Below are 26,264 nucleotides of genomic sequence, written 5' to 3' on the forward strand. Positions count from 1 at the left end.
CCATAGCCCTAAAGTGGACATGAGTACACCAAGAACAGTCCACTGCCAGAGTGTGGGGGAGTATAGGAGATCGCTGGCTGCCAGTGGAGCAGAGGATCTGGCAAGGAAACCTGCTGTTCCCCTAGACCTTAACAAGCATTGAACCCTTTCAGTTTCCAGGCAGTCCCACTGCAAGGGAGTACTTTCCCTTTCTTTGGAAATGGGCTTTTCTGAGGACTTGGCATTAGGTAAATTTTTTCAAAGTGTATGCATGCTAAGTAATGTGGAAGTATGAAAGCTAATGTTTTTTAGCATTGCAGATGTCAGAGAACCACCTGAAAAATACGTTCTTCTGCTTTTTTTCTCCAGATAGATGGAGCCATCTTTGTTTAGCCACCATCCAGGGTCATTGTCTACTTCCTAGATGCTGACCAACAGGATTCATTTTGAACGAAAAAATAAATGACCCGATTCCCCCTATCCAAAAACTCTATAGAGATTTCTTCCCGCTGTTTGAATGTATTTTGACAGTGGGGAGCCTTCCCTGCTGTCAGAATACACAGATCAGTGCTGCTGGCTATAGCCTGTGGTACTGATTAATCAGAAAAAACTCGACAGACTGGTTGTACAGATGTTGATCAGTAAATTAACTTGTGTATAACCAGCTTGCGCTCATACATGGATCGAAATGCTATTCCTGCTGAAATGGCCGTATTTCAATCCATGTATGGCTGCCTTAAGATGTCGATTTAGATGTCGCAAGGACGCAGTCATATACCATAAATCCTGGTACCAGCAAACACAAATGCTCCTGCGCTTGGGGATGGACTCGATGTAGGCTACAACCACATTAAGAATGTCCTGGAACATGCACACCTTGCTGCCCTCAAATGGACCGGGGAAATCCAAATATACTGAATGAGGAAAGAACAAACAGAGGGCGCACAGGCCTAGGACATTACCATAAAAAATGTTTAATAAGAAATAAAGTAGATGTTGTACTCACAAACGACCATAAAGTCAAGGCACATCATAAAAGAACAGCTGGGTCAACACCGCGCTGGGTAACAGTCCACAATAGGGAGTGTAGACATCCAATAGGCTGACGCGTTTCATGGACTTGCCTCTTCCTCAGAGCCCTAGAGGCAAGTCCTCGAAATGCGTCAACCTATTGGATGTCTACACTCCCTATTGTGGACTGTTACCCAGCGCGGTGTTGACCCAGCTGTTCTTTATGATGTGCCTTGACTTTATTGTCATTTGTGAGTACAACACCTACTTTATTTCTTATTAAACATTTTTTATGGTAATGCACTAGTCCTGTGCGCCCCGTTTGTTCTTTCCTCATTCACCATAAATCCTGGTGCCTGTGCAATTCTATAGTTCTCACCTTTTGGCTTGCTACAAAGCTAAAATCCTGTGGCCTAATCACTTCAGGAGGGGAGACTGAGGAAATGCTTCCTCCTACCTGCAACAGACTGATGATATTACCTCTGCCTAGGCAAAGGTACTTGCCTGGGGATTAAGGGTGGCTTTTAATGATAAAACAGCTTTTTTTTTATATGCAGTTTCTGTATATTGCGACATGTCAGAAATGTATTCATGCTGTGATTGAAAGGTCATCTTTAGCTATTGCTACTAAAAAAAAAAAAAAGTTAAAATTAGACCAAAAACTTTTCAAAAACGATATTGTTTTGTATAGACATATGAATATGACATGTTATTTCACTTTGCTACTTATCACCCGTTTCTTTCTAAACTTTTGTTTCCACAGCGATCCATGCCTGGCAACTGACTGCAAATATGCAAACAAGTTCCATTTCCATTGTCTGTTTGGAAACTGCAAGTATGTGTGTAAAACGTCGGGTAAAGCAGAGTCCCATTGCCTTGACCACATCAACCCCAATAATAGTCTGGTGAATGTGCGGGACCAGTTTGCATACTATTCCCTGCAGTGCCTGTGCCCCAACCAGGTAAGTGACAAAACCTGCAACAAGCAATCTCAATGTGGAATTGCAGAAAAGTCCCGCTAACCAAAGCAGACAATTGTTAGAAGCATGGAATCTTTTTTATATTGCACAGATTTTCAAAATTTTCTACCATTTTGAATTATTCAGAAAACCTCTTTTAAGACTTGTTCACAGGAGTAGCGGGGGGGGGGGGGGGGGGGGGGCAGTAAAAGCAAGTGGTTGAACCACAGTTTTTTAGCTCTATACTACCACCCAAAACACGACAATGCAGTCACTCAGGGCTGTACCATGCCACCGCCTTGATGATTTGCAGTGGCAAAAGTTAAATAACATGTTGCATTTGACAGGCTGTACCACAGCAGAATATGACCCAATCAAGTGAATTTGTGAAGTGGGTTGGTATTTTGAGGGTTACAGCAGGCAATGCCTTTTCAAAATGCCTTCTGAAAAGTGCTCTACTGTGGATCGCTTTTAGGAGAGACGGCAGTATAACCGCATGTACGTGTGAGCCCCTATTGGGGTAACAATGCCAAGTGCAACCATTGTTTACTCTCACAGCTTTGGTGATGAGTTTTTCTGAGTCGGGGGGGGGGGGGGGTCTAAAGAAAATGCACTCCGTCTGGTTCCGGGGTGCCCATTGGGATTTCCCAAAGATTACCATCACCATATTTGGACAATTATAATATATGAACCTCCTGCGCTTCTAAACCTAAACTATAGAGATCTATATAAGCTGCCAACATCCAATCATATACCTGATAACTAAAAATAAGACAAGGATATATAGATTTGGAAGTTTACATATTTGGACAATGATGTCACCAGCATCTCCGCCTCTTTGTTTACATTCGGCTGTTGGCCAGGGAATCTTTTGGCTGGCAGCTGAATTCGGCCAAAGACAAGCCATCAGAAGGGATGGCTACTGGCATCCCAGGGACCATGAGCCCTATGCGGGAAGCCAACAGAAGGGACCATGAGCCCTACACGGGAAACCGTCAGAAGGGACCATGAGCCCTACGCGGGAAACCGTCAGAAGGGACCATGAGCCCTACGCGGGAAGCCGTCAGAAGGGACCATGAGCCCTACGCGGGAAGCCGTCAGAAGGGACCATGAGCCCTACGCGGGAAGCCGTCAGAAGGGACCATGAGCCCTACGCGGGAAGCCGTCAGAAGGGACCATGAGCCCTACGCGGGAAGCCGTCAGAAGGGACCATGAGCCCTACGCGGGAAGCCGTCAGAAGGGACCATGAGCCCTACGCGGGAAGCCGTCAGAAGGGACCATGAGCCCTACGCGGGAAGCCGTCAGAAGGGACCATGAGCCCTACGCGGGAAGCCGTCAGAAGGGACCATGAGCCCTACGCGGGAAGCCGTCAGAAGGGACCATGAGCCCTACGCGGGAAGCCGTCAGAAGGGACCATGAGCCCTACGCGGGAAACCGTCAGAAGGGACCATGAGCCCTACGCGGGAAGCCGTCAGAAGGGACCATGAGCCCTACGCGGGAAACCGTCAGAAGGGACCATGAGCCCTACGCGGGAAGCCGTCAGAAGGGACCATGAGCCCTACGCGGGAAGCCGTCAGAAGGGACCATGAGCCCTACGCGGGAAGCCATCAGAAGGGACCATGAGCCCTACGCGGGAAGCCCTCAGAAGGGACCATGAGCCCTACGCGGGAAGCCATCAGAAGGGACCATGAGCCCTACGCGGGAAGCCATCAGAAGGGACCATGAGCCCTACGCGGGAAGCCATCAGAAGGGACCATGAGCCCTATGCGGGAAGCCATCAGAAGGGACCATGAGCCCTATGCGGGAAGCCATCACATTAACAGCTTCCTATCACATATGTACAACTCTGACATCTCTCTCTGCGTCAACTCAAAGATGGTCTCCATTACTGCTATTTTGCTGATCTGTGAACTGATGGTTATTTTATTAGAATCTGTTGCAGCCACAGCAGTAGATTCTGAATGTGGCCGTAGTAAGAACTACCCGATTCTGGCGCAAGTGTCAATAATGGCACCAAAACTAGCGCACAGCTGGCGTTACGTACAGGCCATGTTAATGGGGAGGACGATGTTCTTAGGTTATCGTATTCCACCAAATGGGGGTTATTTACTAAAACTGGAGAGTGCAAAATCTGGTGCAACTCTGCAATAAAAACCAATCAGCTTCCAGCTTTTATTGTCAAAGCTTCATTGAACAAGCTGAATTTAGAAGCTGACTGCACCAAATTCTGAGTGCACCAGTTTTAGTAAATCCCCCCTAGTATGCGTTGTATATCCAAAAATGCTCCATGTCATTGTCTGACAGTTTTTTGTTTTTTCCTATGTACCTGCAGCACTGCGAGTTTAGAATGCGTGGACACTACCACTGTCTACGGCCCAACTGCTACTTTGTCACCAACATCACTACCAAGCTGCCGTGGCATGTGAAAAAACACGAGAAGGCTGAACGAAGAGCAGCAAATGGCTTCAAGTACTTCACTAAACGAGAAGAATGTGGAAGATTGGGTATGTACAGTCTACTTCTGACAGACCTCTAATGCTTTCCAAAGTGAAAATAAAGGCATCTCCTATTCATAAGTCATACATTTAATATAATCTTTTACTTGAGGTGATTGTAGCCGTATTAGTGCATTTGCGACAGAAACAATTGAGTACTGTCCGGGATACTTTTTTTATTTGCACTAACATACAATTTTGAGGACAAGCTTTCGGGGTATGTCCCCTTCTTCAAAGTCCAAGCAGTACTGTTTGGACTTTGAAGAAGGGGACATACCCCGAAAGCTTGTCCTCAAAATTGTATGTTAGTGCAAATAAAAAAAAAGTATCACGGACAGTACTCAATATAATCTTTTACAATGGCAATGTTAACCATTAGAGAAGAGTGAAAAATATACATGGTTTAACTCCATAGGCTGCTTATTAACGGCCTGAAATTCAAGAGGTCCCCTCAAAAAAGCAGCCCTGAGCTTGGCATAAATTCTTTTTTTTTTAGATGGTGACCAGCTTTTTAGTAAAAGTGATCCTGGTGGCTGTAGAACCACCCAATCACTTTTAATGCATTGTACCGGTTCCGCTGTGGTTAAAAAAAAAAACAGAGATTTTAACATGTGTGAAAAATGTTTTAAATTGCCCTGAGCAAGTGGTTATTCATGATTGGTAATGAGACACTTCTTAAATAAACAATGTAGACACTTAAACAGGGTAAACAAAGTAAAGGAGCGTAGATTAACATTTTTTTAGATAGTGTCCCTTCATCAGACTTTCTTGTATAACCAAAACCTTTGCATACAAACAAAACAGAAGACCTCACCCTGTTAACTCATAAAGAATTCATGTCCTGGGTTAATAGTGGCTTGCAGTAACCAGGGTGATCAGCATCAACATACACAAGCCAGTCCCGTGTCCTCTTACAGATGTCAGAAGGAAAAAAAAAAAAAAAAAAGCTCTTTCTCTTATTTGCTCACCTTTGCAAGTTACAGGTGCCAGGCCAGCATACAAAGCCAGGTAATGCTGCCATGGTGACTACAAGTCCTCACCTGCCGTACCATCCATCTGTTTATTCTGGTTGCTGGAGAAGCAACGGTCACAAATTGCAAGAAAGATCTACAAAGCTCATATATACTAGAATGTGTGAAATGCTGAGAGAACAGAACATATTAGAGAAGCAATTTCAGTTTAGACCTACCAATTGTTAGCCTTTCCTATACTGATGACTGTATGACCCAGGTCCTCAATCTTCAGGCAATGTTCTATATCCAAGAATGGCCCCATGCGATCCCTTGGTATTAGTTTACACAAGTACAAGCACAAACAGCCATGCACTTCCATGGGCGGCACCACCCATCAAAAAAAACTGATTTTTTTTGCGTCGGACCCACCTCCAAACATCCATGTGAATAAGTCCTTAACCCTTTGAGGACCGTAAGGTTTTGGAACGACAAAAGAATCAATTTGTTTTTTTTAAAGTTCGTACACTTCAGTTGCTGTAACTAAGCCATTTCATGAAATAATTGGCAAAAAGCTAGATCCATTTGTTGTTTGTTGATAAGAACTAATATTTTGACTCAAACCAAAAAAAAAAAAAAGTTTTAAGTTCTTAATCAGATGATACATGCAATTACAAACATGGGACAAATACGTCCCTTGGTCCTCAAAGGGTTAACCACCTCCCGTCCGGCCGTTGTATATAAACGGCCAGACGGTGGCAGTGCAGGGTTGGGTGGCTGTTTATAAACGGCCTCCCCGCACCCTGCTTGTGCGCGCTCCCTCGGAGCGCGCAGCACCACAATCCGATGCCCGCTGTATCCTCTGGACACAGTGGAACACCGATCATCGGACGGGACCTCTGTACGAGGTCCCGATCATGTGATCACTGATTGGCCACTTGTGACATCATTGCTTACTACGTGTGAAATCTGTGAATGATCACAGAGGTCACATGGTACGAGGCTATTCACAACAGCCTTGTACCATGTGACAAGCTGTGATCAATCACAGCTCACTCAGTAGTTCTCAATGGCTGCAAGAATGCAGACAGAGAGAAAGAGAAATGATTGCTTTTACAGCCTTTATGGGTGTAAAAGCAATCAGTGTAATAAAAAAAAAATCTTCATCAGCCCCCACAAGTAGTACAGTGTCACTATGGTGACACTATACTGCTAGGGTGACAGTATGTAAAAAATAAATAAATAAAAAATATTTAAAAAAATGTAAAAAAAATGTTTAAAAATTATAATTTTGGTTATAAACTAATTTGGGTTATTTATTTTTTTTACTAAAAATATAACGGAATAAATTTTGGCTAAGATTTATGATCCAAAATTTTATAAGAAAAACACTTTTTTTACAAAATTTTTGGACTTTTTAATTTACATAGCAAAAAAAATAAAAATCCCAGTGGTGAATAAATACCACCAAAATAAAGCTTTATCTGTCTCAAAAAAATGCTAAAAAATTCATATGGGTACAGTGTTGCATGACTGCACAATTGTCATTCAAAGTGTGATAGCACTGAAAGCTGAAAATTGGCCTGGACAGGAAGGAGGTGAAAGTGTCCGGACTGGAAGTGGTTAATATCCCATATCTAATTATGGCTACATAATGAAATACAAGCAGGAACAGCAATTCACCTCTATGTGCAACTGTAAATGCTACCTGACCATAGGAATTATTACACCAGATCCTGCACCTCAATGTCCTAGTGAATGAGGCCCTAACTTTCTTTGTCTAAGTATAGCCAGGTGGGTCTCTTTAGTACTTGTTGTGCAGCTCTTGGACCCAAGCAGTCTGTAGTTGGGGTGGAATATTGATTTACAATAGCAGGAACTCCACTAGTCTTATGTCTCCGGTCTCACGCTGTCTTCTGTAGTATTTTTTTTAGTCTTCATCCAAACCTGTAGTAAATTCTCCATATCTGACCATCATCTCCTCTAGTATGTCTGCAGGCTCTGACAATCCTCTCTAGCAATACATTTGAAACATAATGTGTTGGCCACTTTAAGGGCCCCATTACATTGTATGTTGACACTTATATAAGATATACTTCACTCTCCACTTTGTGTGTCCCCCACCTGTACATTGGTCATCCTATATAACAAAAAAAAAAAAAAACACGTGCTGGGACCCATGCCACCATTTTCAACACTGACACCATCAGGGGGCCTCATCAAGTGTCTCTTCCAGGTTCTTGTCCCCCCTATTGATGTGCTGCTGTCCATGTGCAACATGCCCAAGATTGCCCGGCGCATGCACAGTGTGCCATTTGAAAAAGTATACACATTTTAGTAAATTTACAAATAAAACAGCAAAGAAAGGCGCCTGGCAACGCGTCATTTCGGTATTGAAATGGGCAGCACAGTGGCTAAATGGTTAGCACGTCCGCCTGGCAGTACTAGGGTCGTTGGTTCGAATCCCAACCACGGCACCTCCTGCCTGGAGTTTGCATGTTCTCCCTGTGCCTGCGTGGGTTTCCTCCAGGTACTCCGGGTTCCTCCTACACTCCAAAGACATGCTTGCAGGTTAATTGGATACTGTCTAAATTGGACCTTGTATGTATGAATGTGAGTTAGGGACCTTAGATTGTATACCCCTTGAGGGTTAGGGACTGATGTGAATGTACAATATATATGTAAAGCGCTGCGTAAATTGACGGCGCTATATAAGTACCTGAAATAAATAAATAAATTGTCCCGAAACCTACTGGGATAAGTTACATGATTATCCCAGGATGCTTCAGGAACTGGGGGGGGGGGGGGCATCATTCTTGCCTAAGCAAGAAACCAAAAAGCACTGGCCAGGACCTTCCAAAAAGGTATAAAAGAATTTCTTTCATTGTGAAACAGGAGGCAGGTAGGAAGAAAAAATTTAACGCACCCAAACAGGGTAAAGGTCCATCTTAAAAATGTGCCCAACACATAACAAAAAAGAAAAATCTAATTAAACTTTTAAAAAACAGAATTTGATAAACTAAAATCAAATACATGGTGGATTTAAATTGATCAAAACACACAGATTCTGGCATAGCATTATACCTCAAACTTCTGACACGATAATCATTTTGCCTTCTAATCGGGAACATTTTGGCTTTACATACTTTAAATCATAAGATCTTATTGCAAGCAGCAAAAGTAATAGTTATATACATAGGAGACCTAGGAAGAAAAACTTGGGCTGAGTAAGTTATAATCAAACATTTCATATGACTTTGTAACTGATTGAGTGATACGTACTAAATTATTTATAACGTTTCCTCTGTGTTTTGTCTTCCAGGATGCAAATACAATCAGGTGAACAGTCATTTTCACTGCATTCGGGAGGGCTGTCAGTTTTCTTTCCTACTAAAACATCAAATGACATCACATGCCCGTAAACACATGAGGAGGATGCTGGGAAAGAACTTTGACCGTGTACCTGGACAGGTAAATAAAAAACAGAGGTGTGAGACACATATTGCCTAGACGGGATAGAAGAAATTTTCAATCCGTACTTCCTGCATTAAAGGGTAATTTCACCTCTATACCTAAATAATAAAAATGAATTCCCAACACCCTCTCCACTGCACTTAAAACAGAACTACATTGCATCCGAGCACCACAAATGCTGTTTAATTCATTTTTAATATTCACAGCATACTCACCCACCCATCCATGTCTCCATGGTTTATTTTGCTGAGAAAACACTTTGAAAAACACCCCTGGAGCTTTTCTGGCCATGGCCATCTTGAGTAAGGGCAAATGATTCATGTACAATCAGCTCAGACATGCAGGCAGGAGAGTGTGTTTAGCGGAGTAAACCCCTCCTCCCCTTCTGAAGACTCCTGGGATGTATGACATCATTTTGGCCTAGGTCTGGAAACCAAGAAATAACTAAAGAAATGTAAAAAAAAGAAAAAGTTTAGTTAAATATGAGATATTAGCATTTCTGGCCATGGCCATCTTGAGTAAGGGCAAATGATTCATGTAGCATCAGCTCAGACATGCAGGCAGAAGGGTGTGTTTAGCTGAGTAACCCCTCCTCCCCTTCTGAAGACTCCTGGGATGAATGACATCATTTTGGCCTAGGCCTGGAAACCAAGAAGTAACTGAAGAAATTTAAAAAAAGAAAAAAGTTTAGTTAAATATGAGATATTAGCATTTCTGGCCATGGCCATCTTGAGTAAGGGCAAATGATTCATGTAGCATTAGCTCAGACATGCAGGCAGAAGGGTGTGTTTAGCTGAGTAAACCCCTCCTCCCCTTCTGAAGACTCCTGGGATGTATGACATCATTTTGGCCTAGGCCTGGAAACCAAGAAGTAACTGAAGAAATGTAAAAAAAAAAAAAAAGTTTAGGTAAATATGAGATAATTTCCTATCTATTTGCCAATGCTACCAGCATAGGGATTAAACCGTCAAAGATGATTGGGAGAGATAAATTCCACTTTAATCTGCTGTGCCAAGAATCATCCACTGTCCATGTCAGCTGGTGTACCAATTTTTAAGCCCCCATGGCTGTGTAGCAGCAGAATTCCGGCAATAGTTTGTAGTCATCGGTCAGCATGGTCACATGATAGTACTGAACAGGACAGAAGAAGAGACTCCCATTTGTCAGTTTGGTCACATTAAAGCGTTGACCAATGACCGCAAGCCATTGCTGGCATTACGCTGCTGGAGGGGGCTGTGTACAGTGTTTTAAAGTGTATAGACATCCAGTGATTCTTGGCACAGCACGTAGGTGCAGGGGGGTCCAGAGGAGTGGGGAAGTATTGGGAATTTATCTTCATTTTTTAGGTGTAAACCTGGGTTCACATATATGTGGTGTGGTATATCACATGTGATTCGCACAGGAATCGCACCCCTTTGCAAATCACATGCAATGTGTGTGCGTTGCGATCGTGGCCATACATTATGTATGGCTCTAATCGCACCGCACCCGCACCAAAAACGTACAGGACCCTTTTTTTGGGGCTGCACTAGAATCGGATTGCATGGGTATTCACACTTATGTGATCTGATTCTTCACATCGCACCGCGTTTTGTGGACCGCTGTTGGGGTGTTAACATTACACACCCGCAGTGGTTCGCATGAACGGGGTGCAATTCTAATGCGGTGCGGAATTCGCACTGAAAACGCTGTATCAGAGTGAACCAGGGCTAAAGGTGGAATTGCTTTTCAAACTCAGCAACACACATGAGAGGCATGGAGGAGCTCAGCTATGAGGAAAGATTAGAGGAGCTGAATTTATTCTCTCTTGAGAAGAGGAGATTAAGGGGGGATATGATCTCCATGTATGATACATAAGGGGGGATATGATCTCCATGTATAATACATAAGGGGGGGATATGATCTCCATGTATGATACATAAGGGGGGATATGATCTCCATGTATAATACATAAGGGGGGATATGATCACCATGTATAATACATAAGGGGGGGGGGGATATGATCACCATGTATAATACATAAGGGTGGATATGATCACCATGTATAATACATAAGGGGGGATATGATCACCATGTATAATACATAAGGGGGGATATGATCTCCATGTGTAATACATAAGGGGGATATGATCTCCATGTATAATACATAAGGGGGGATATGATCTCCACGTATAATACATAAGGGGGGATATGATCTCCACGTATAATACATAAGGGGGATATGATCAACATGTATAATACATAAGGGGGATATGATCTCCATGTATAATACATAAGGGGGGATATGATCTCCATGTGTAATACATAAGGGGGATATGATCTCCATGTGTAATACATAAGGGGGGGATATGATCTCCATGTGTAATACATAAGGGGGGATATGATCTCCATGTGTAATACATAAGGGGGGATATGATCTCCACGTATAATACATAAGGGGGGATATGATCTCCACGTATAATACATAAGGGGGGATATGATCTCCACGTATAATACATAAGGGGGGATATGATCTCCACGTATAATACATAAGGGGGGATATGATCAACATGTATAATACATAAGGGGGATATGATCTCCATGTATAATACATAAGGGGGGATATGATCTCCATGTGTAATACATAAGGGGGATATGATCTCCATGTGTAATACATAAGGGGGGGATATGATCTCCATGTGTAATACATAAGGGGGGATATGATCTCCATGTGTAATACATAAGGGGGGATATGATCTCCATGTATAATACATAAGGGGGGATATGATCTCCATGTATAATACATAAGGGGGGATATGATCTCCATGTATAATACATAAGGGGGGATATGATCTCCATGTATAATACATAAGGGGGGATATGATCTCCATGTATAATACATAAGGGGGGGGGGGTATGATCTCCATGTATAATACATAAGGGGGGGATATGATCTCCATGTATAATACATAAGGGGGGATATGATCTCCATGTATAATACATAAGGGGGGATATGATCTCCATGTATAATACATAAGGGGGGGATATGATCTCCATGTATAATACATAAGGGGGGATATGATCTCCATGTATAATACATAAGGGGGGATATGATCTCCATGTATAATACATAAGGGGGGGGGTATGATCTCCATGTATAATACATAAGGGGGGGATATGATCTCCATGTATAATACATAAGGGGGGGATATGATCTCCATGTATAATACATAAGGGGGGATATGATCTCCATGTATAATACATAAGGGGGGATATGATCTCCATGTATAATACATAAGGGGGGATATGATCTCCATGTATAATACATAAGGGGGGATATGATCTCCATGTATAATACATAAGGGGGGATATGATCTCCATGTATAATACATAAGGGGGGATATGATCTCCATGTATAATACATAAGGGAGATATGATCTCCATGTATAATACATAAGGGGGATATGATCTCCATGTATAATACATAAGGGGGGATATGATCACCATGTATAATACATAAGGGGGATATGATCTCCATGTATAATACATAAGGGGGGATATGATCTCCATGTATAATACATAAGGGGGGATATGATCACCATGTATAATACATAAGGGGGGGATATGATCACCATGTATAATACATAAGGGGGGGATATGATCACCATGTATAATACATAAGGGGGGGATATGATCTCCATGTATAATACATAAGGGGGATATGATCTCCATGTATAATACATAAGGGGGGGGGTATGATCACCATGTATAATACATAAGGGGGGATATGATCACCATGTATAATACATAAGGGGGATATGATCTCCATGTATAATACATAAGGGGGGATATGATCACCATGTATAATACATAAGGGGGATATGATCTCCATGTATAATACATAAGGGGGGGATATGATCACTATGTATAATACATAAGGGGGGATATGATCTCCATGTGTAATACATAAGGGGGGATATGATCTCCATGTATAATACATAAGGGGGGATATGATCTCCATGTATAATACATAAGGGGGGATATGATCACCATGTATAATACATAAGGGGGATATGATCTCTATGTACAATACATAAGGGGGGATATGATCTCCATGTATAAATACATAAGGGGGGGTATGATCTCCATGTATAATACATAAGGGGGGATATGATCTCCATGTATAATACATAAGGGGGGATATGATCTCCATGTATAATACATAAGGGGGGGGGATATGATCTCCATGTATAATACATAAGGGGGGATATGATCACCATGTATAATACATAAGGGGGATATGATCAACATGTATAATACATAAGGGGGATATGATCAACATGTATAATACATAAGGGGGGATATGATCACCATGTATAATACATAAGGGGGGGATATGATCTCCATGTATAATACATAAGGGGGGGATATGATCTCCATGTATAATACATAAGGGGGGATATGATCACCATGTATAATACATAAGGGGGATATGATCTCCATGTATAATACATAAGGGGGGATATGATCTCCATGTATAATACATAAGGGGGGGATATGATCTCCATGTAGAATACATAAGGGGGGATATGATCACCATGTATAATACATAAGGGGGGATATGATCAACATGTATAATACATAAGGGGGGATATGATCACCATGTATAATACATAAGGGGGATATGATCTCCATGTATAATACATAAGGGGGGATATGATCACCATGTATAATACATAAGGGGGGGATATGATCTCCATGTATAATACATAAGGGGGGATATGATCTCCATGTATAATACATAAGGGGGGGATATGATCTCCATGTATAATACATAAGGGGGGATATGATCTCCATGTATAAATACATCAGTGGTTCATATAGTGAACTCGGTGTAGAGTTATTCATCCTGAGGTCATCACAGAGGACAAGGGGGCACTCTTTACGTCTGGAGGAAAAGAAATTTAATCTCCAAACACGGAAAGGTTTCTTCACGGTGAAAGCTGTGAAAGTGTGGAATAAACTCCCTCAAGAGTTGGTTCTGGCCAGCTCAGTGGATTGCTTTAAAAAAGGCCTGGATACTTTCTTGGATACACAGAATATAAATGGCTACTATCTATAGGTAACGTTGATCCAGGGAATATCCGATTGCCTCTCAGGGGATAAGGAAGGAATTTTTTTCCCTGCAGGAGCAAATTGGATCATGCTTTGCTTTTTTTTATTTTTTTACCTTCCTCTGGCTCAACTGTGAGTATGGGATTATACTTTTTTTTATTGTTTATGGTTGAACTGGATGGACTTTTGTCTTTTTTCAGCCAGACTAGCTATGTAACTATGATGGCAGCCTCTGATCGGCTTGTTTTCTTTTTTCCCCAGTTGGTTTCACAAACTTCAATGAGTGGCAGCACAGCCCCAAGTCCTAACTCCACAGAAAATCCATCATTGTTTCAAACCACAGCTCAGAACATGATGGACACAGAGACTGATGAATGCATGGACTACACTGGTTTGGGCAGTCCTGGTGGGATGTCGTCTGAGTCCTCCAACCCTGACCGCAGCTGCTCCAGTACTCCTGTGGGCAATGAAAGTACAGATGCAGGTAAGTGTTGATGTGGATGATATTAGAATCGTGAGTCTGACCCTTGGTCTTGTTATATTTAGATTAGATAACTCACACATCATTGTTACTAATAGCTAGAATATGTGATATAACTGTTGCCATAACAAGGCAGTTGCTTTGATCAGTTTGTACTAACTAGCATTTAACTCCATCCACTTTGCCCAATGCTGTGAGTCCAGACACTCCTTTTCTGTTTAGTGTTTCATTTCATCTCATCATTATCTCTTTTCAGCTTCTCATTTGGTTCATTTTGTTCTGTTTCTTTTTTTTCCCCTCCTTCCTGTTCTGTTTCCTGCTTTCTCTCTACATTCTCCAGGCTGCCTGGTCCCTTCTGCTTCTGACGACGCTCTCACCCACAATGCACCTCCACCACCTCCAGCAGCGGCTATGCCTCATGTTCCTACCTTTCCTCCTGCCTTGGTCAGGCCTCCCCTCTCTTCCCTTCCGTACCTGCTGTCTCCATCCTGTGTCTCATACTCCCTGATCACTGCCAGCCTGGGGGTCAGCAGGGGCATTGTGGTGCCAACAAGCAGCGCTCCAACTTTCACACCAGTAATAGCCACTCAAGCTCCAGTCAAAAGTGATGTTCCACTAGTACAGGATGCAGCAGGTACCTTTCAGCTTCTTCTATGCCATCCTCCCATCCTAGATTATGTGTATCCAGAATCGCAGAATAAAACAGTCATTTCTTGCCAGATCATTTTGAATTATACTTTTTAAAATGTGTATTTGCTGGCTGTTAACTAAAATAACTGCTGGTCTTTTCATTTGTTTTTGGACTTCATGTGGAGACAAACAATATACTCCTTACCTGAAAGCTATGCCATTAGAGTATTAGCTGTGTTTTCATTGATAGCCAGCAACTTTACGAACTTGTGGAATTTTGCCAATCTTCCTCATTTCCTCCCAAGTTCAGGAGAACGGATCACCACCAGTTCCATAGACATATCCTGTTCCGGAGTGGAAATCAAGGAACAGCTTAATTAACATCTAGAACTGTTTGATTTTCCTGTTTGCCATTGAAGGAAAAATAACTTTGTTGATGGTGCTGTGGATAAATTCGGAATAGGGATGAGCTTGTGTCTGTTCTGGACCAGAAAGTCAACTGTCATTCCTAGGCCAAGGAGTTGCAGGTGAGGCACTCCCGGCCCCACGGCTGATGTACAAAAAGAGGCAGGGATGACACCATTGACCCCACATGGCCATATTATAAGAGATTTACTAAAACTGGTTGACTCAGCATCTTGGGCACCTGTGCATGGTAGTCAATCAGCTTCTAACCTCAGCATGTTCAGTTAAGTTTCAGCAATAAAACCTGGAAGCTGATTGGTTTTTATGCAGAAGTGGACAAGATTCTGAGTCAACCAGGTTTAGTAAATAAACCCCATTAGGTCAATCTCATGGATCAAAAATGGCATATTTGCCCAGGAATGACAGCTGACCCAAGTTTGGACTCAACACAAGCTCATCCCTAGTTATGAACTACAAAGACATCTAGCGAAGACTGTAGTAATTCTGTTGGTGGTAGGTTGAGGGTAAAATCTTAATGCCAGTCTAATCTTTGTAATACACTGGCTAATCTTGTTCCCCATGGCTGATACATGGAAATATTTCTATCTGCAAGAAAGGAAACGCTACATCTCCAATATGTGTCTTTTGAATGCTGCAATTGATTTCTGACAAAATGATGGGCACTTTTTAAAGTTGGAAGAAAAAAAATCCAAAAGAGTCCTCCATCTATGCTACACAGCACAGATGGAAGAGCATTCTGCTATGGCTGTTGTATTTTGATAGTTTCTTTCAATTCTTTTTTATTATTTTCAGAAGAATTACAAGTAACATATAAAGATTCAGACAGAGAATATATAAAACCATATACATAGACACACCTTAGTATCACAGTGGCGCTACGCATCCACGTTTGGTGGGTCCACAAAGTCATGGCCCATGACTCACAAGTATTTTGATAGTTTCAATAGCTGACAAAATTGGATGTAGGCTCTGTTCGGCCAACACATTTCCACCCGTCTCCTTCAATTTTTCAATCAAGAGATGTCAGGTGAAAGGCAGATTTCACGTCCACCCATTGGTTAATCAAGAACCAGTGGAAATTTGAACATTGTATAGCTAATGTTTGGTCTATTTTAAACCTAACTCCAGGACCACCCCATTCCTCCCCACATTTTTTTTCTTTAAATACATTTTTTATACATACCTTTTGTCCTAGGGTATACTTTTATCCAAGGCTCTGCTAGAGATATTTACCCCTACCTCCCGTCCTGCTCATGTTTCACCAGACAGGTAGTGATGGGAACTCTGCAAAACAGACAAAAAAATGCATTTCTTGGAGGAAGGATAGAACTTTTATTTCTGTCTGTGTTCCTGCTGTAGATTTGCCCTCCCTTCCTGATTGGTAAAAACATTGCAGTGGGGCAGGAAGTAAGAGAAAATTCTCTCTAGGGGAGCCCTGGATAGCAGCAAAATCGGGTTAGTGGTTCTGATCTTTACTCTATCCAAAACTAGAAGAAAACGTTGGCTTTAAAGGTGAATTCCAAGCAAACAAACACACACTTGAAGTACAAGTTTACCGTTTTACCAGCCAAACACCACCACAGTCTGATGGCATTCATACATCTGCTGTAGCTAGGAAGATCACTTTACATACTGCCTGGTTCACTTCACTGGTTTCTGGATCACCTTCATTGGACAGAGATAATGGTGATGAGTTTTGTCCAAAAGGAAAACAAAATAGGGAGAGGTTGAATTTCTGAACCAGAAAATAAGTGTGTCACCTGGCTTGCTGTGCAGCGTGGCAGACGTGTGTAGAGCACAATATTGGCTATACAAAATTACAATTCGTTTGCTGGAAAAAAGTAAATATATACGGAGTGTATTTCAACTGTGTATTTAGCAGTTTGCCTGAAATTCTGTTTTGAGAAGGAACTCTGCTAAGCACTGTTTAAACCTACGCTGACTATGTAGTTCTACCCCAGTGCAGTTTTTAAAAGCAAACTTTTTCCCATTAAAAAAAAACAAAAAACTTTGTGTTAACGGGGAAATGTTATGGGTCACATAACTGTGGAAGGATTTAAGAAACTGAAGTAGGGTGTGGCCACTCCTACGCTTGTCATGACTGTTAAGGGTGGAAGGTGGGCACAGGGACAACATACCTCCCTCTGACTCCCAGTGATCTTAAGGCTGGTACACAATGAGAAAATCAGATGAATAATACCGCTTTCGGAGTGATCGTCCGATAATTTGATCGTTGGTACACAGCTTTTGAGAGCCAATCACAACCGTTCATGTGAAATTATCTGAAGGGACAAAAAGTATGAAAATTTTTCTCGTACGATAACAGAATGAACGATTAACCACTTCCAGACCGGACACTTTCACCCCCTTCCTGTCCAGGGCAATTTTCAGCTTTCAGCGCTATCACACTTTGAATGACAATTGCGCGGTCATGCAACACTGTACCCAAATGAATTTTTTACCATTTTTTTGAGACAGATAAAGCTTTATTTTGGTGGTATTTATTCACCGCTGGGATTTTTATTTTTTTTGCTATGTAAATGAAAATGTCCAAAAAGTTTGAAAAAAAGTGTTTTTTTTATAAAATTTTGTAAATAAATAATATTTCATCATAATCCTTGCCAAAATATATTCCGTTATCTTTTTAGTAAAAAAAAATAAAAACCAAATTAGTTGATAACCAAAAATTATAATTTTTGTAAAAAAATTTTTTACATTTTTATTTTATATTATTATTATTTTTTATTTTTATTTTTTTGAGACAGATAAAGCTTTATTTTGGTGGTATTTATTCACTGCTGGGATTTTTATTTTTTTTGCTATGTAAATGAAAATGTCCCAAAATTTTTAAAAAAAGTGTTTTTTTTATAAAATTTTGCAAATAAATAATATTTCATCATAATCTTTGCCAAAATTTATTCCGTTATCTTTTTAGTAAAAAAAATAAAAACCAAATTAGTTTATAACCAAAAATTATAATTTTGTAAACATTATTTTTTACATTTTTATTTTATTTTTTTTTTATATTATTTTATTTTACATACTGTCACCCTAGCAGTACAGTGTCACCATGGTGACACTGTACTACTTGTGAGGGGGGGTTGAAGATTTTTTTTTTTTTTTACACTGATTGCTTTTACACCCATATAGGATGTAAAATCAATAATTTCTCTTTCTCTCTGTCTGCATTCTTGCACTCATTGAGAAGTACTGAGTGAGCTGTGATTGGTCACAGCTTGTCACATGGTACAGGGCTGTTAATAGCCTTGTACCATGTGACCTCTGATCATTCACAGATTTCACACGTAGTAAGCAAGTGACATCTTGCTTACTACTTTGCATGTGATCACTGATTGGCCAATCAGTGATCACATGATCGGGACCTCGTACAGAGGTCCCTTCCAACGATCGGTGTTTCACTGTGTTCGGAGGACACAGTGGGCACCGGATCGCGGTGCTGCGCGCTCTGAGGGAGCGCGCACAAGCAGGGTGCGGGAAGGCCGTTTATAAATGGCCACCCGACCCTGCACTGCCACCGTCCGGCCGTTAATATGCAACGGCCGGTCGGGAAGTGGTTATAGTAAAGTATATAAAGCGCTGTGTAAATTGACGGCACTATATAAGTACCTGAAATAAATAAGTATTCGTTCATTAAAATAATCAAGTGACCAAGACCGCGCATGCTCGGAAACTTAACAATACTTTACATCATCGCAATAAGTTGTATTCTGTCTTAAAAGAATTTTCGGAACTCTAGTTACCTATACGAGACTAGCATGCAAAAAAAAAATGGACCAAGATAAGTCATTTAAGATTGCGACTCTTCTTCTGCCTGCCCCCACCTCTAAGCATTCAGGTAGTTTGGCAGTGATCGATGAGCAATTGGATCATACTGAATTCATTCTATGGGTGCACATCTAAATTTGCTAAAAACGACCTCATTCTGTCTTTCTGTGGATGGTCAGCCTACATTTTAAACATAAATCAACAAAGGGCACAAAGGCCTAGTAGTGCAGTACTGTTATAATTTATTGAATATAAAAACGAGCACATGCTCAAAAGCTAAGGAATACAAATGTAATACAAACACAGAAACTACGATGTTTGATCCAGAAGATGGAACTCGCAGAGTCCCTACATAAATCTGCTAAATTTTGCTCTGGAGAAGAGGGTGTGCCCCTCGGAATGTGTCAGTGGTAGTCTGATTCATGTAAGGACAAGTTCCATTTTGTGGATCACCATCGTGGTTTCTGTGTTTGTACTACGCTTTTATTCCTTGGCTTTTATGAATATTTACTCACTTGTTATTATATTCAATAAATGATAATGGTAATGCTCTAGGCCTTTTGCGTCCTTTGTTCATTGTTTAACACCTTCCCATTGGCTGCATGCATATATGCGGCCTCTTGGTTGGTGGGCCAAGAGGTCAAATATATGCATAGCCAAAGAAAAACAAAACTGTGCCAAGAGCGTGAACCGCGCCTGCTCCCAGCACAGTTACCAGTGGCTAATGGAAAAACTCCCGATCTCTACTTACGATCGGAAGCTTTCCTACCATGTGACTGCTGTGACAGCCAAACAGTGATCACACGATCACAAACCCCACCTCCCAGCATCTGAAACCTCTTTAAGGGTCGAGAGGTGCCGGCGCCAAGCGTTTAAGAATCCCTGATCTCAGGAGGGCAGCATTGGTGGACCATTGCTATTCTAGCATCTATTTGATGATCTTCAATTTGCCACCTGGTCACTTCCCAAGTATCCCTGAGCACTATGGTGTATAAGTGTTGGCTCTGTTGTGTGAAGCCAACAGTCCATGGTGATGAGATGTATGTTCCCTATTAGCCTGGGACTGTTGTCTCCAGGACTGAAAATAATGAGCAACCAAAAATGTTTTGTCACCAGGACCAGAAGTAAAAAAATGGAGACACTACTCCATTGACAGTTGTCTTAAGCTGGCAATAAACACTCAGCCCATTGGGATGAAGGAAAGAAATCACTCAATTCCTCCACCCGTGTGGATGGATGAAGCTCCCACTGCCGGCTATTGTATTCTGACAGCCGGAATCCGTAGATTCACCAGAACGGTAGCGCAGGTGACAGAAGCTTTAATGATTCCCTACTCAATCCAAAAAATACAATTTGGCTTGATATAGAGAAGAAGAAGCAGCATTTCGATATAGAAGCTGAATAAATAAGACTTCAGGTGTTTATTAAAAATGGAGAGTGCAAAATCTGGTGCAGATCTGCATAGAAACCAATCAGCTTCCAGGTTTTATTGCCAAAGCGTAATTGTTCAAGCTTAAGTTAGAAGCTGATTGGCTGCCATGCACAGCTGCACCAGATTCTGAGTGCTCCAGTTTTAGTAAATCTCCCCCAAAGTCTACTAGGGCAGAAATACAGAGGTGGGAAGTTCACATTTAATGTGCTTCCTGGATATGTCATCCTCCAACAGTTGGTATACACCTCTGGTAGGACACTGTATATTGCCTGATAACATATACAAAGAGAATCACATTACTATATATACACACACATATATACATATATATATAAAATGTGAAATCCAGACATACACACACACACATATATATATATATAAAATGTGAAATCCAGATATATATATATATTATATAATGTATATATCTGGATTTCACATTTTATATATATATATATATATATATATATATATATGTGTGTGTGTGTGTGTGTGTGTGTATGTCTGGATTTCACATTTTTTATATATATGTGTGTGTGTGTGTGTGTGTGTGTGTGTGTGTGTGTGTGTGTGTCTGGATTTCACATTTTATATATACATATAGTGAAATCCAGACATATACATTATATATATATATACAGTCATGGCCGAAATTGTTGGCACCCTTGATATTTCTCCAGGAAATCATGTATTTCTCACGAAACGTATTGCATTAACACATGTTTTGCTATACACATGTTTATTCCCTTTGTGTGTATTGGGACAAAACAAAAAAAGGGAGGAAAGAAAGCAAATTCGACATAATGTCACACAAACCTCCAAAAATGGGCTGGACAAAAGTATTGGCACCCTTTCACAACTGCGGATAAATAAGAATGTTACAAGCATGTGATGCTCCTGTAAACTCACCTGGGGCAAGTAACAGGTGTGGGCAATATAGAAATCACACCTGAAAGCAGATAAAAAGGAGAGACGTTCACTTAACCTTTGCATTGTGTGTCTGTCTGTGCCACACTAAGCATGGACAACAGAAAGAGGAGACGAGAACTGTCTGAGGACCTGAGAACCAAAATTGTGGCAAAATATCAACAATCTCAAGGTTACAAGTCCATCTCCAGAGAACTAGATTTGCCTTTGTCCACAGTGCGCAACATTATCAAGAAGTTTGCAACCCATGGCACTGTAGCTAATCTCCCTGGTCGTGGACGGATGAGGAAAATTGATGAAAGATTGCAACGCAGAATAGTCCGGATGGTGGATAAGCAGCCCCAAACATGTTCCAAAGACATTCAAGCTGTCCTGCAGGCTCAGGGAGCATCAGTGTCAGCGCGAACTATCCGTCGACATTTAAATGAAATGAAACGCTATGGCAGGAGACCCAGGAGGACCCCACTGCTGACACAGAGACATAAAAAAGCAAGACTACAGTTTGCCAAAATGTACTTGAGTAAGCCAAAAGCCTTCTGGGAAAACGTCTTGTGGACAGATGAGACCAAGATAGAGCTTTTCGGTAAAGCACATCATTCTACTGTTTACCGAAAACGGAATGAGGCCTACAAAGAACAAAACACAGTACCTACGGTAAAATATGGTGGAGGTTCAATGATGTTTTGGGGTTGTTTTGCTGCCTCTGGCACTGGGTGCCTTGACTGTGTGCAAGGCATCATGAAATCTGAGGATTACCAAAGGATTTTGGGTCGCACTGTAGGGCCCAGTGTCAGAAAGCTGGGTTTGCGTCCAAGATCCTGGGTCTTCCAGCAGGACAATGACCCCAAACATACGTCAAAAAGCACTCAGAAATGGATGGCAAAGAAGCGCTGGAGAGTTCTGAAGTGGCCAGCAATGAGCCCAGATCTAAATCCCATTGAACACCTGTGGAGAGATCTTAAAATTGCTGTTGGGAAAAGGTGTCCTTCCAATAAGAGAGACCTGGAGCTGTTTGCAAAGGAAGAGTGGTCCAAAATTCCGGGTGAGAGGTGTCAGAAGCTTATTGATGGTTATAGGAAGCGACTGATTTCAGTTATGTTTTCCAAAGGGTGTGCAACCAAATATTAAGTTAAGGGTGCCAATACTTTTGTCCAGCCCATTTTTGGGGTTTTGTGTGACATTATGTCATATTTGCTTTTCTGCCTCTGTTTTATATTTGTTCCAATACATACAAAGGGAATAAACATGTGTATAGCAAAACATGTGTTAATGCAATACCTTTTTTGTGTGAAATACTTGATTTTCAGGAAAAATATCAAGGGTGCCAACAATTTCGGCCATGACTGTATATATATATACACATACACACACATATATATATATATATATATATATACACACACACACATTATATATATATATATATATATATATATATATATACATACACATACATATACATATATACACACACACACATTATATATATACATACATATATATATACACACACACACACACACATTACATTATATATATATATACACACACATTATATATATATATATATATATATATATATATATATATACACACACATTATATATATATATATATATATATATACATACACACACACACACACACACACACATTATATATATATATATAATGTGAAATCCAGAAATAAAAGGTTGGATGAGGCAGAAGCTGTTAAAAAGCATAATTAGAACAACCTTTAATGAATGATATAGTGTGATAATCTACATGCACACAAAAGATAATGACAATGTGTTATTCTGTCAATGTTTATACAGAATAATTTTCTAAGATAATATTATGAAATGTATAATTCCATTACCTGGCATAATACCTCACATACACCTATTTTATTTAAATCAATTTAATCAGATTCTTCTATCAGGTTCTAATACCAAAGTCTCTACTTATTTCAGGGAACACCATTACCATGCCAACAGCTTCTGGAGCCAAAAAACGATTCTGGATCATTGAGGATATGTCACCTTTTGGTAAACGACGCAAGACCGCTTCTTCCCGCAAAATGCTGGATGAAGGGATGATGTTGGAAGGATTCAGGCGTTACGATCTGTATGAAGACTGCAAAGATTCCGCATGCCAGTTCTCCTTGAAGGTGACTCATTATCACTGTACCAGAGAGAACTGTGGCTACAAATTCTGTGGACGAACACACATGTACAAACATGCCCAGCACCATGATAGAGTGGACAACCTGGTTTTAGATGACTTTAAGCGGTTCAAATCCTCTCTTAGCTGCAACTTCCCTGACTGCCAGTTCTCAGGGAACAGCACTCACTTCCACTGTTTGCGCTGTGGCTTCCGATGCACTGACAGCACTAAAGTGACCGCGCACCGCAAGCACCATGGAAAGCAGGACGTCATCAGTGCTGCTGGATTCTGCCAATTTAGCTCCAGTGTAGATTGTGAAGTGCCCGACTGCAAGTACAAGCTGAAGTGCTCACACTTTCATTGCACTTATCCCAGCTGTAAGCACACTGTGGTGGGAATGTCTCAAATGGACTCACACAAGCGCAAACATGAGAAACAAGAACGGGGGGAGCTACCCTCTGTTTCTCCAGGTCCAGAAGGATCAACTCATAGTGCACCTGAGTTTGACCTCCACAATCAAACAGTGAACTTGGACAGCTCTCTCAACTTGAGCACAGACACTCACAGCTCTCTCCTATTCCTACAAAATGCTGCTGGGGTAGGCCTGAATGACTCACTAGACCTGAGCAAGAAGCCACAGGATGGTGCTGACAGTGGCTCAAGGGAAAACATTGAGACGACCAATTGCAGGGATGTCGATGATGATCTGTCCCAGGAAGAAGATGATGATGAAGATGAAGAGGACGACGACGACGATGATGATGATGAAGAACTGAATGAAGATGAGGACGAGGAGGAGGATCTTAATACAGATTCTGAGGATTCCTTGCCTGATGGTGAATGTTTACCAAGGAAAGGAAGGAACGAAAGTGCAGGGGATTCTACAAACCACTGTGATACCTCCCAAACTCCATTAAACCTTCAGACATCCCCTTAAAACTACTTTAAACTTTGAATGTTTTATAAGTCACTCCCAACGAGGGTCCTGCTCTCGCAACCCATACAAACACCCCAAAAATAAATACAAAGAACAAGTGAAGGAATAGTAAATTAAAGGAAAAAAAAAAAAAAAGCAGCTAAATGACTTCTGCATAGGGGGACTTGACCAAGTGATCAGTAGACAAGACTCAAGGGGGCATTTCTGTTTGCTGGCCTCCTCCATTACAATCTATTCATTCTGGTGCTTGAGAGCAAAATGGGACAAAGCATATTTCTGTATGACTCCACTTAATATAAAATCCAACTGCTGGCCCTTTTAAAAGAGGGGTGAGAAGATGGGGTATTCGCTACTCCTGCTCTAGCATGCCAGAAAAGGCTAACGCTTCTATGTGTTTGTGGCAAGGGAGGAGGTCAGCCGGGCTTGGGTTATGGGTATTTATTGATTAGCATTATCAGGCGCCCTGTGATGAGGCTCTCTCTCCTGTTCTTCCAGTTTCTCTCTGGGTTGTTCCCGAGAAGCTATTGTTTTATTTTATAAATATTTATATAGAAAGCTTTTTTTTTTTTTTCCTCTGCACCAATTGCTCTGGTTTGTTTATTTATTTATTTTGGCATTGTTCTGGCGTATTTGAACATAAGACTTGTATAAGAAGCCAGGCTAACCTCATTACGCTGGGGGATCCCCTTCAGCCCCTCTGTGACGTGCTGTTAACTGCTTGATAAAATATTGGAAATTTTAGTGGGGGTAGATGTGTGTCATAAGAGGTGGGATTCCTGTAGCACCTTCCGAAGAAAGTTCCATAAGCAAGAAGCTATTGCTGCCCAGGAGTCAGTCGAGCCACGGTTCTCTTCCACTTTGAACTGTTCTGTGTAGCCCAGCTATAGTGACCTGTAGTGGAACATCAAATGACTATATACTGCAAAACAGTCATATTCTAGAAGAAACAGATGGGGCTAGCAGTCGATTCTGCAGACCAATAACTATAGCACAGGATGCCCTCTTTCTCAGGTAGAAAACTATTCAGTAAAAAAAAAATAAAATAAAACTGATAAATATATGGTCGGAGGCTTCTTATTTTCTCTTTTTGGCTTAACGTAAGCTCCAGCACTCTGCTTCCCTTCCCCTTATTTTTAACGGTCACTAAATAGGCTTTTGTGGCCCTTTCTACCCAAATCCAACACGGTTTTCTGCCAAAGGAAAGCAGCATTTGAGTGTTAAATCAAAGCGCAAGTTCTCTGACCAGGATTATTTAGGATTTAGTAAGTGGATGTTGGTAGCGCTACTACAAGTATTCAAAGCACTACAGAATGGCTTCCATCTTCTTTAGCTATCAGACACAAATTGAACGGGTCCCACCCACCTCAACAATTTCTAGATGTGTTCGATTTATTTACCTAAAAAAAAAAAAAAAAAGCAAACAGCAAATAAATGAGGGAAAGCCTCAAGTGTTCGCAATGAATGATGTCAGAGCAACTTATTAATTCTGATTTAAAGAAAAAGTTGTACAGTATTTTTTTCTGTAAAGGTTATTATAT

General features: G+C 41.1%; 1 protein-coding gene across 8 annotated transcripts in view; it reads left to right on the plus strand.

Moving 5' to 3' along the window:
• Window positions 1-25,786, plus strand: part of CASZ1 (castor zinc finger 1) — a 469,392-nt gene extending 443,606 nt beyond the window's left edge. For 6 of the 8 annotated variants that reach the window (XM_089658417.1, XM_089658416.1, XM_089658420.1 and 3 more), the window contains 6 exons: window positions 1,754-1,952; window positions 4,282-4,453; window positions 8,717-8,865; window positions 14,224-14,446; window positions 14,784-15,077; window positions 23,597-25,786. In XM_089658417.1, coding sequence (XP_089514543.1) covers window positions 1,754-1,952; window positions 4,282-4,453; window positions 8,717-8,865; window positions 14,224-14,446; window positions 14,784-15,077; window positions 23,597-24,726 — 2,167 coding nt within the window. In that variant the 3' untranslated portion in view covers window positions 24,727-25,786. The remainder of the gene's footprint in view (window positions 1-1,753; window positions 1,953-4,281; window positions 4,454-8,716; window positions 8,866-14,223; window positions 14,447-14,783; window positions 15,078-23,596) is intronic. The other 2 variants (XM_089658418.1, XM_089658421.1) reach the window with 2 other exon arrangements.
• Window positions 25,787-26,264: the final 478 nt, after the last annotated feature.

Source organism: Staurois parvus, unplaced genomic scaffold (genome assembly GCF_062004578.1).
Source record: "Staurois parvus isolate SC_StPar_1 unplaced genomic scaffold, SC_StPar_1.0 ptg001066l, whole genome shotgun sequence".
Taxonomy (NCBI): domain Eukaryota; kingdom Metazoa; phylum Chordata; class Amphibia; order Anura; family Ranidae; genus Staurois; species Staurois parvus.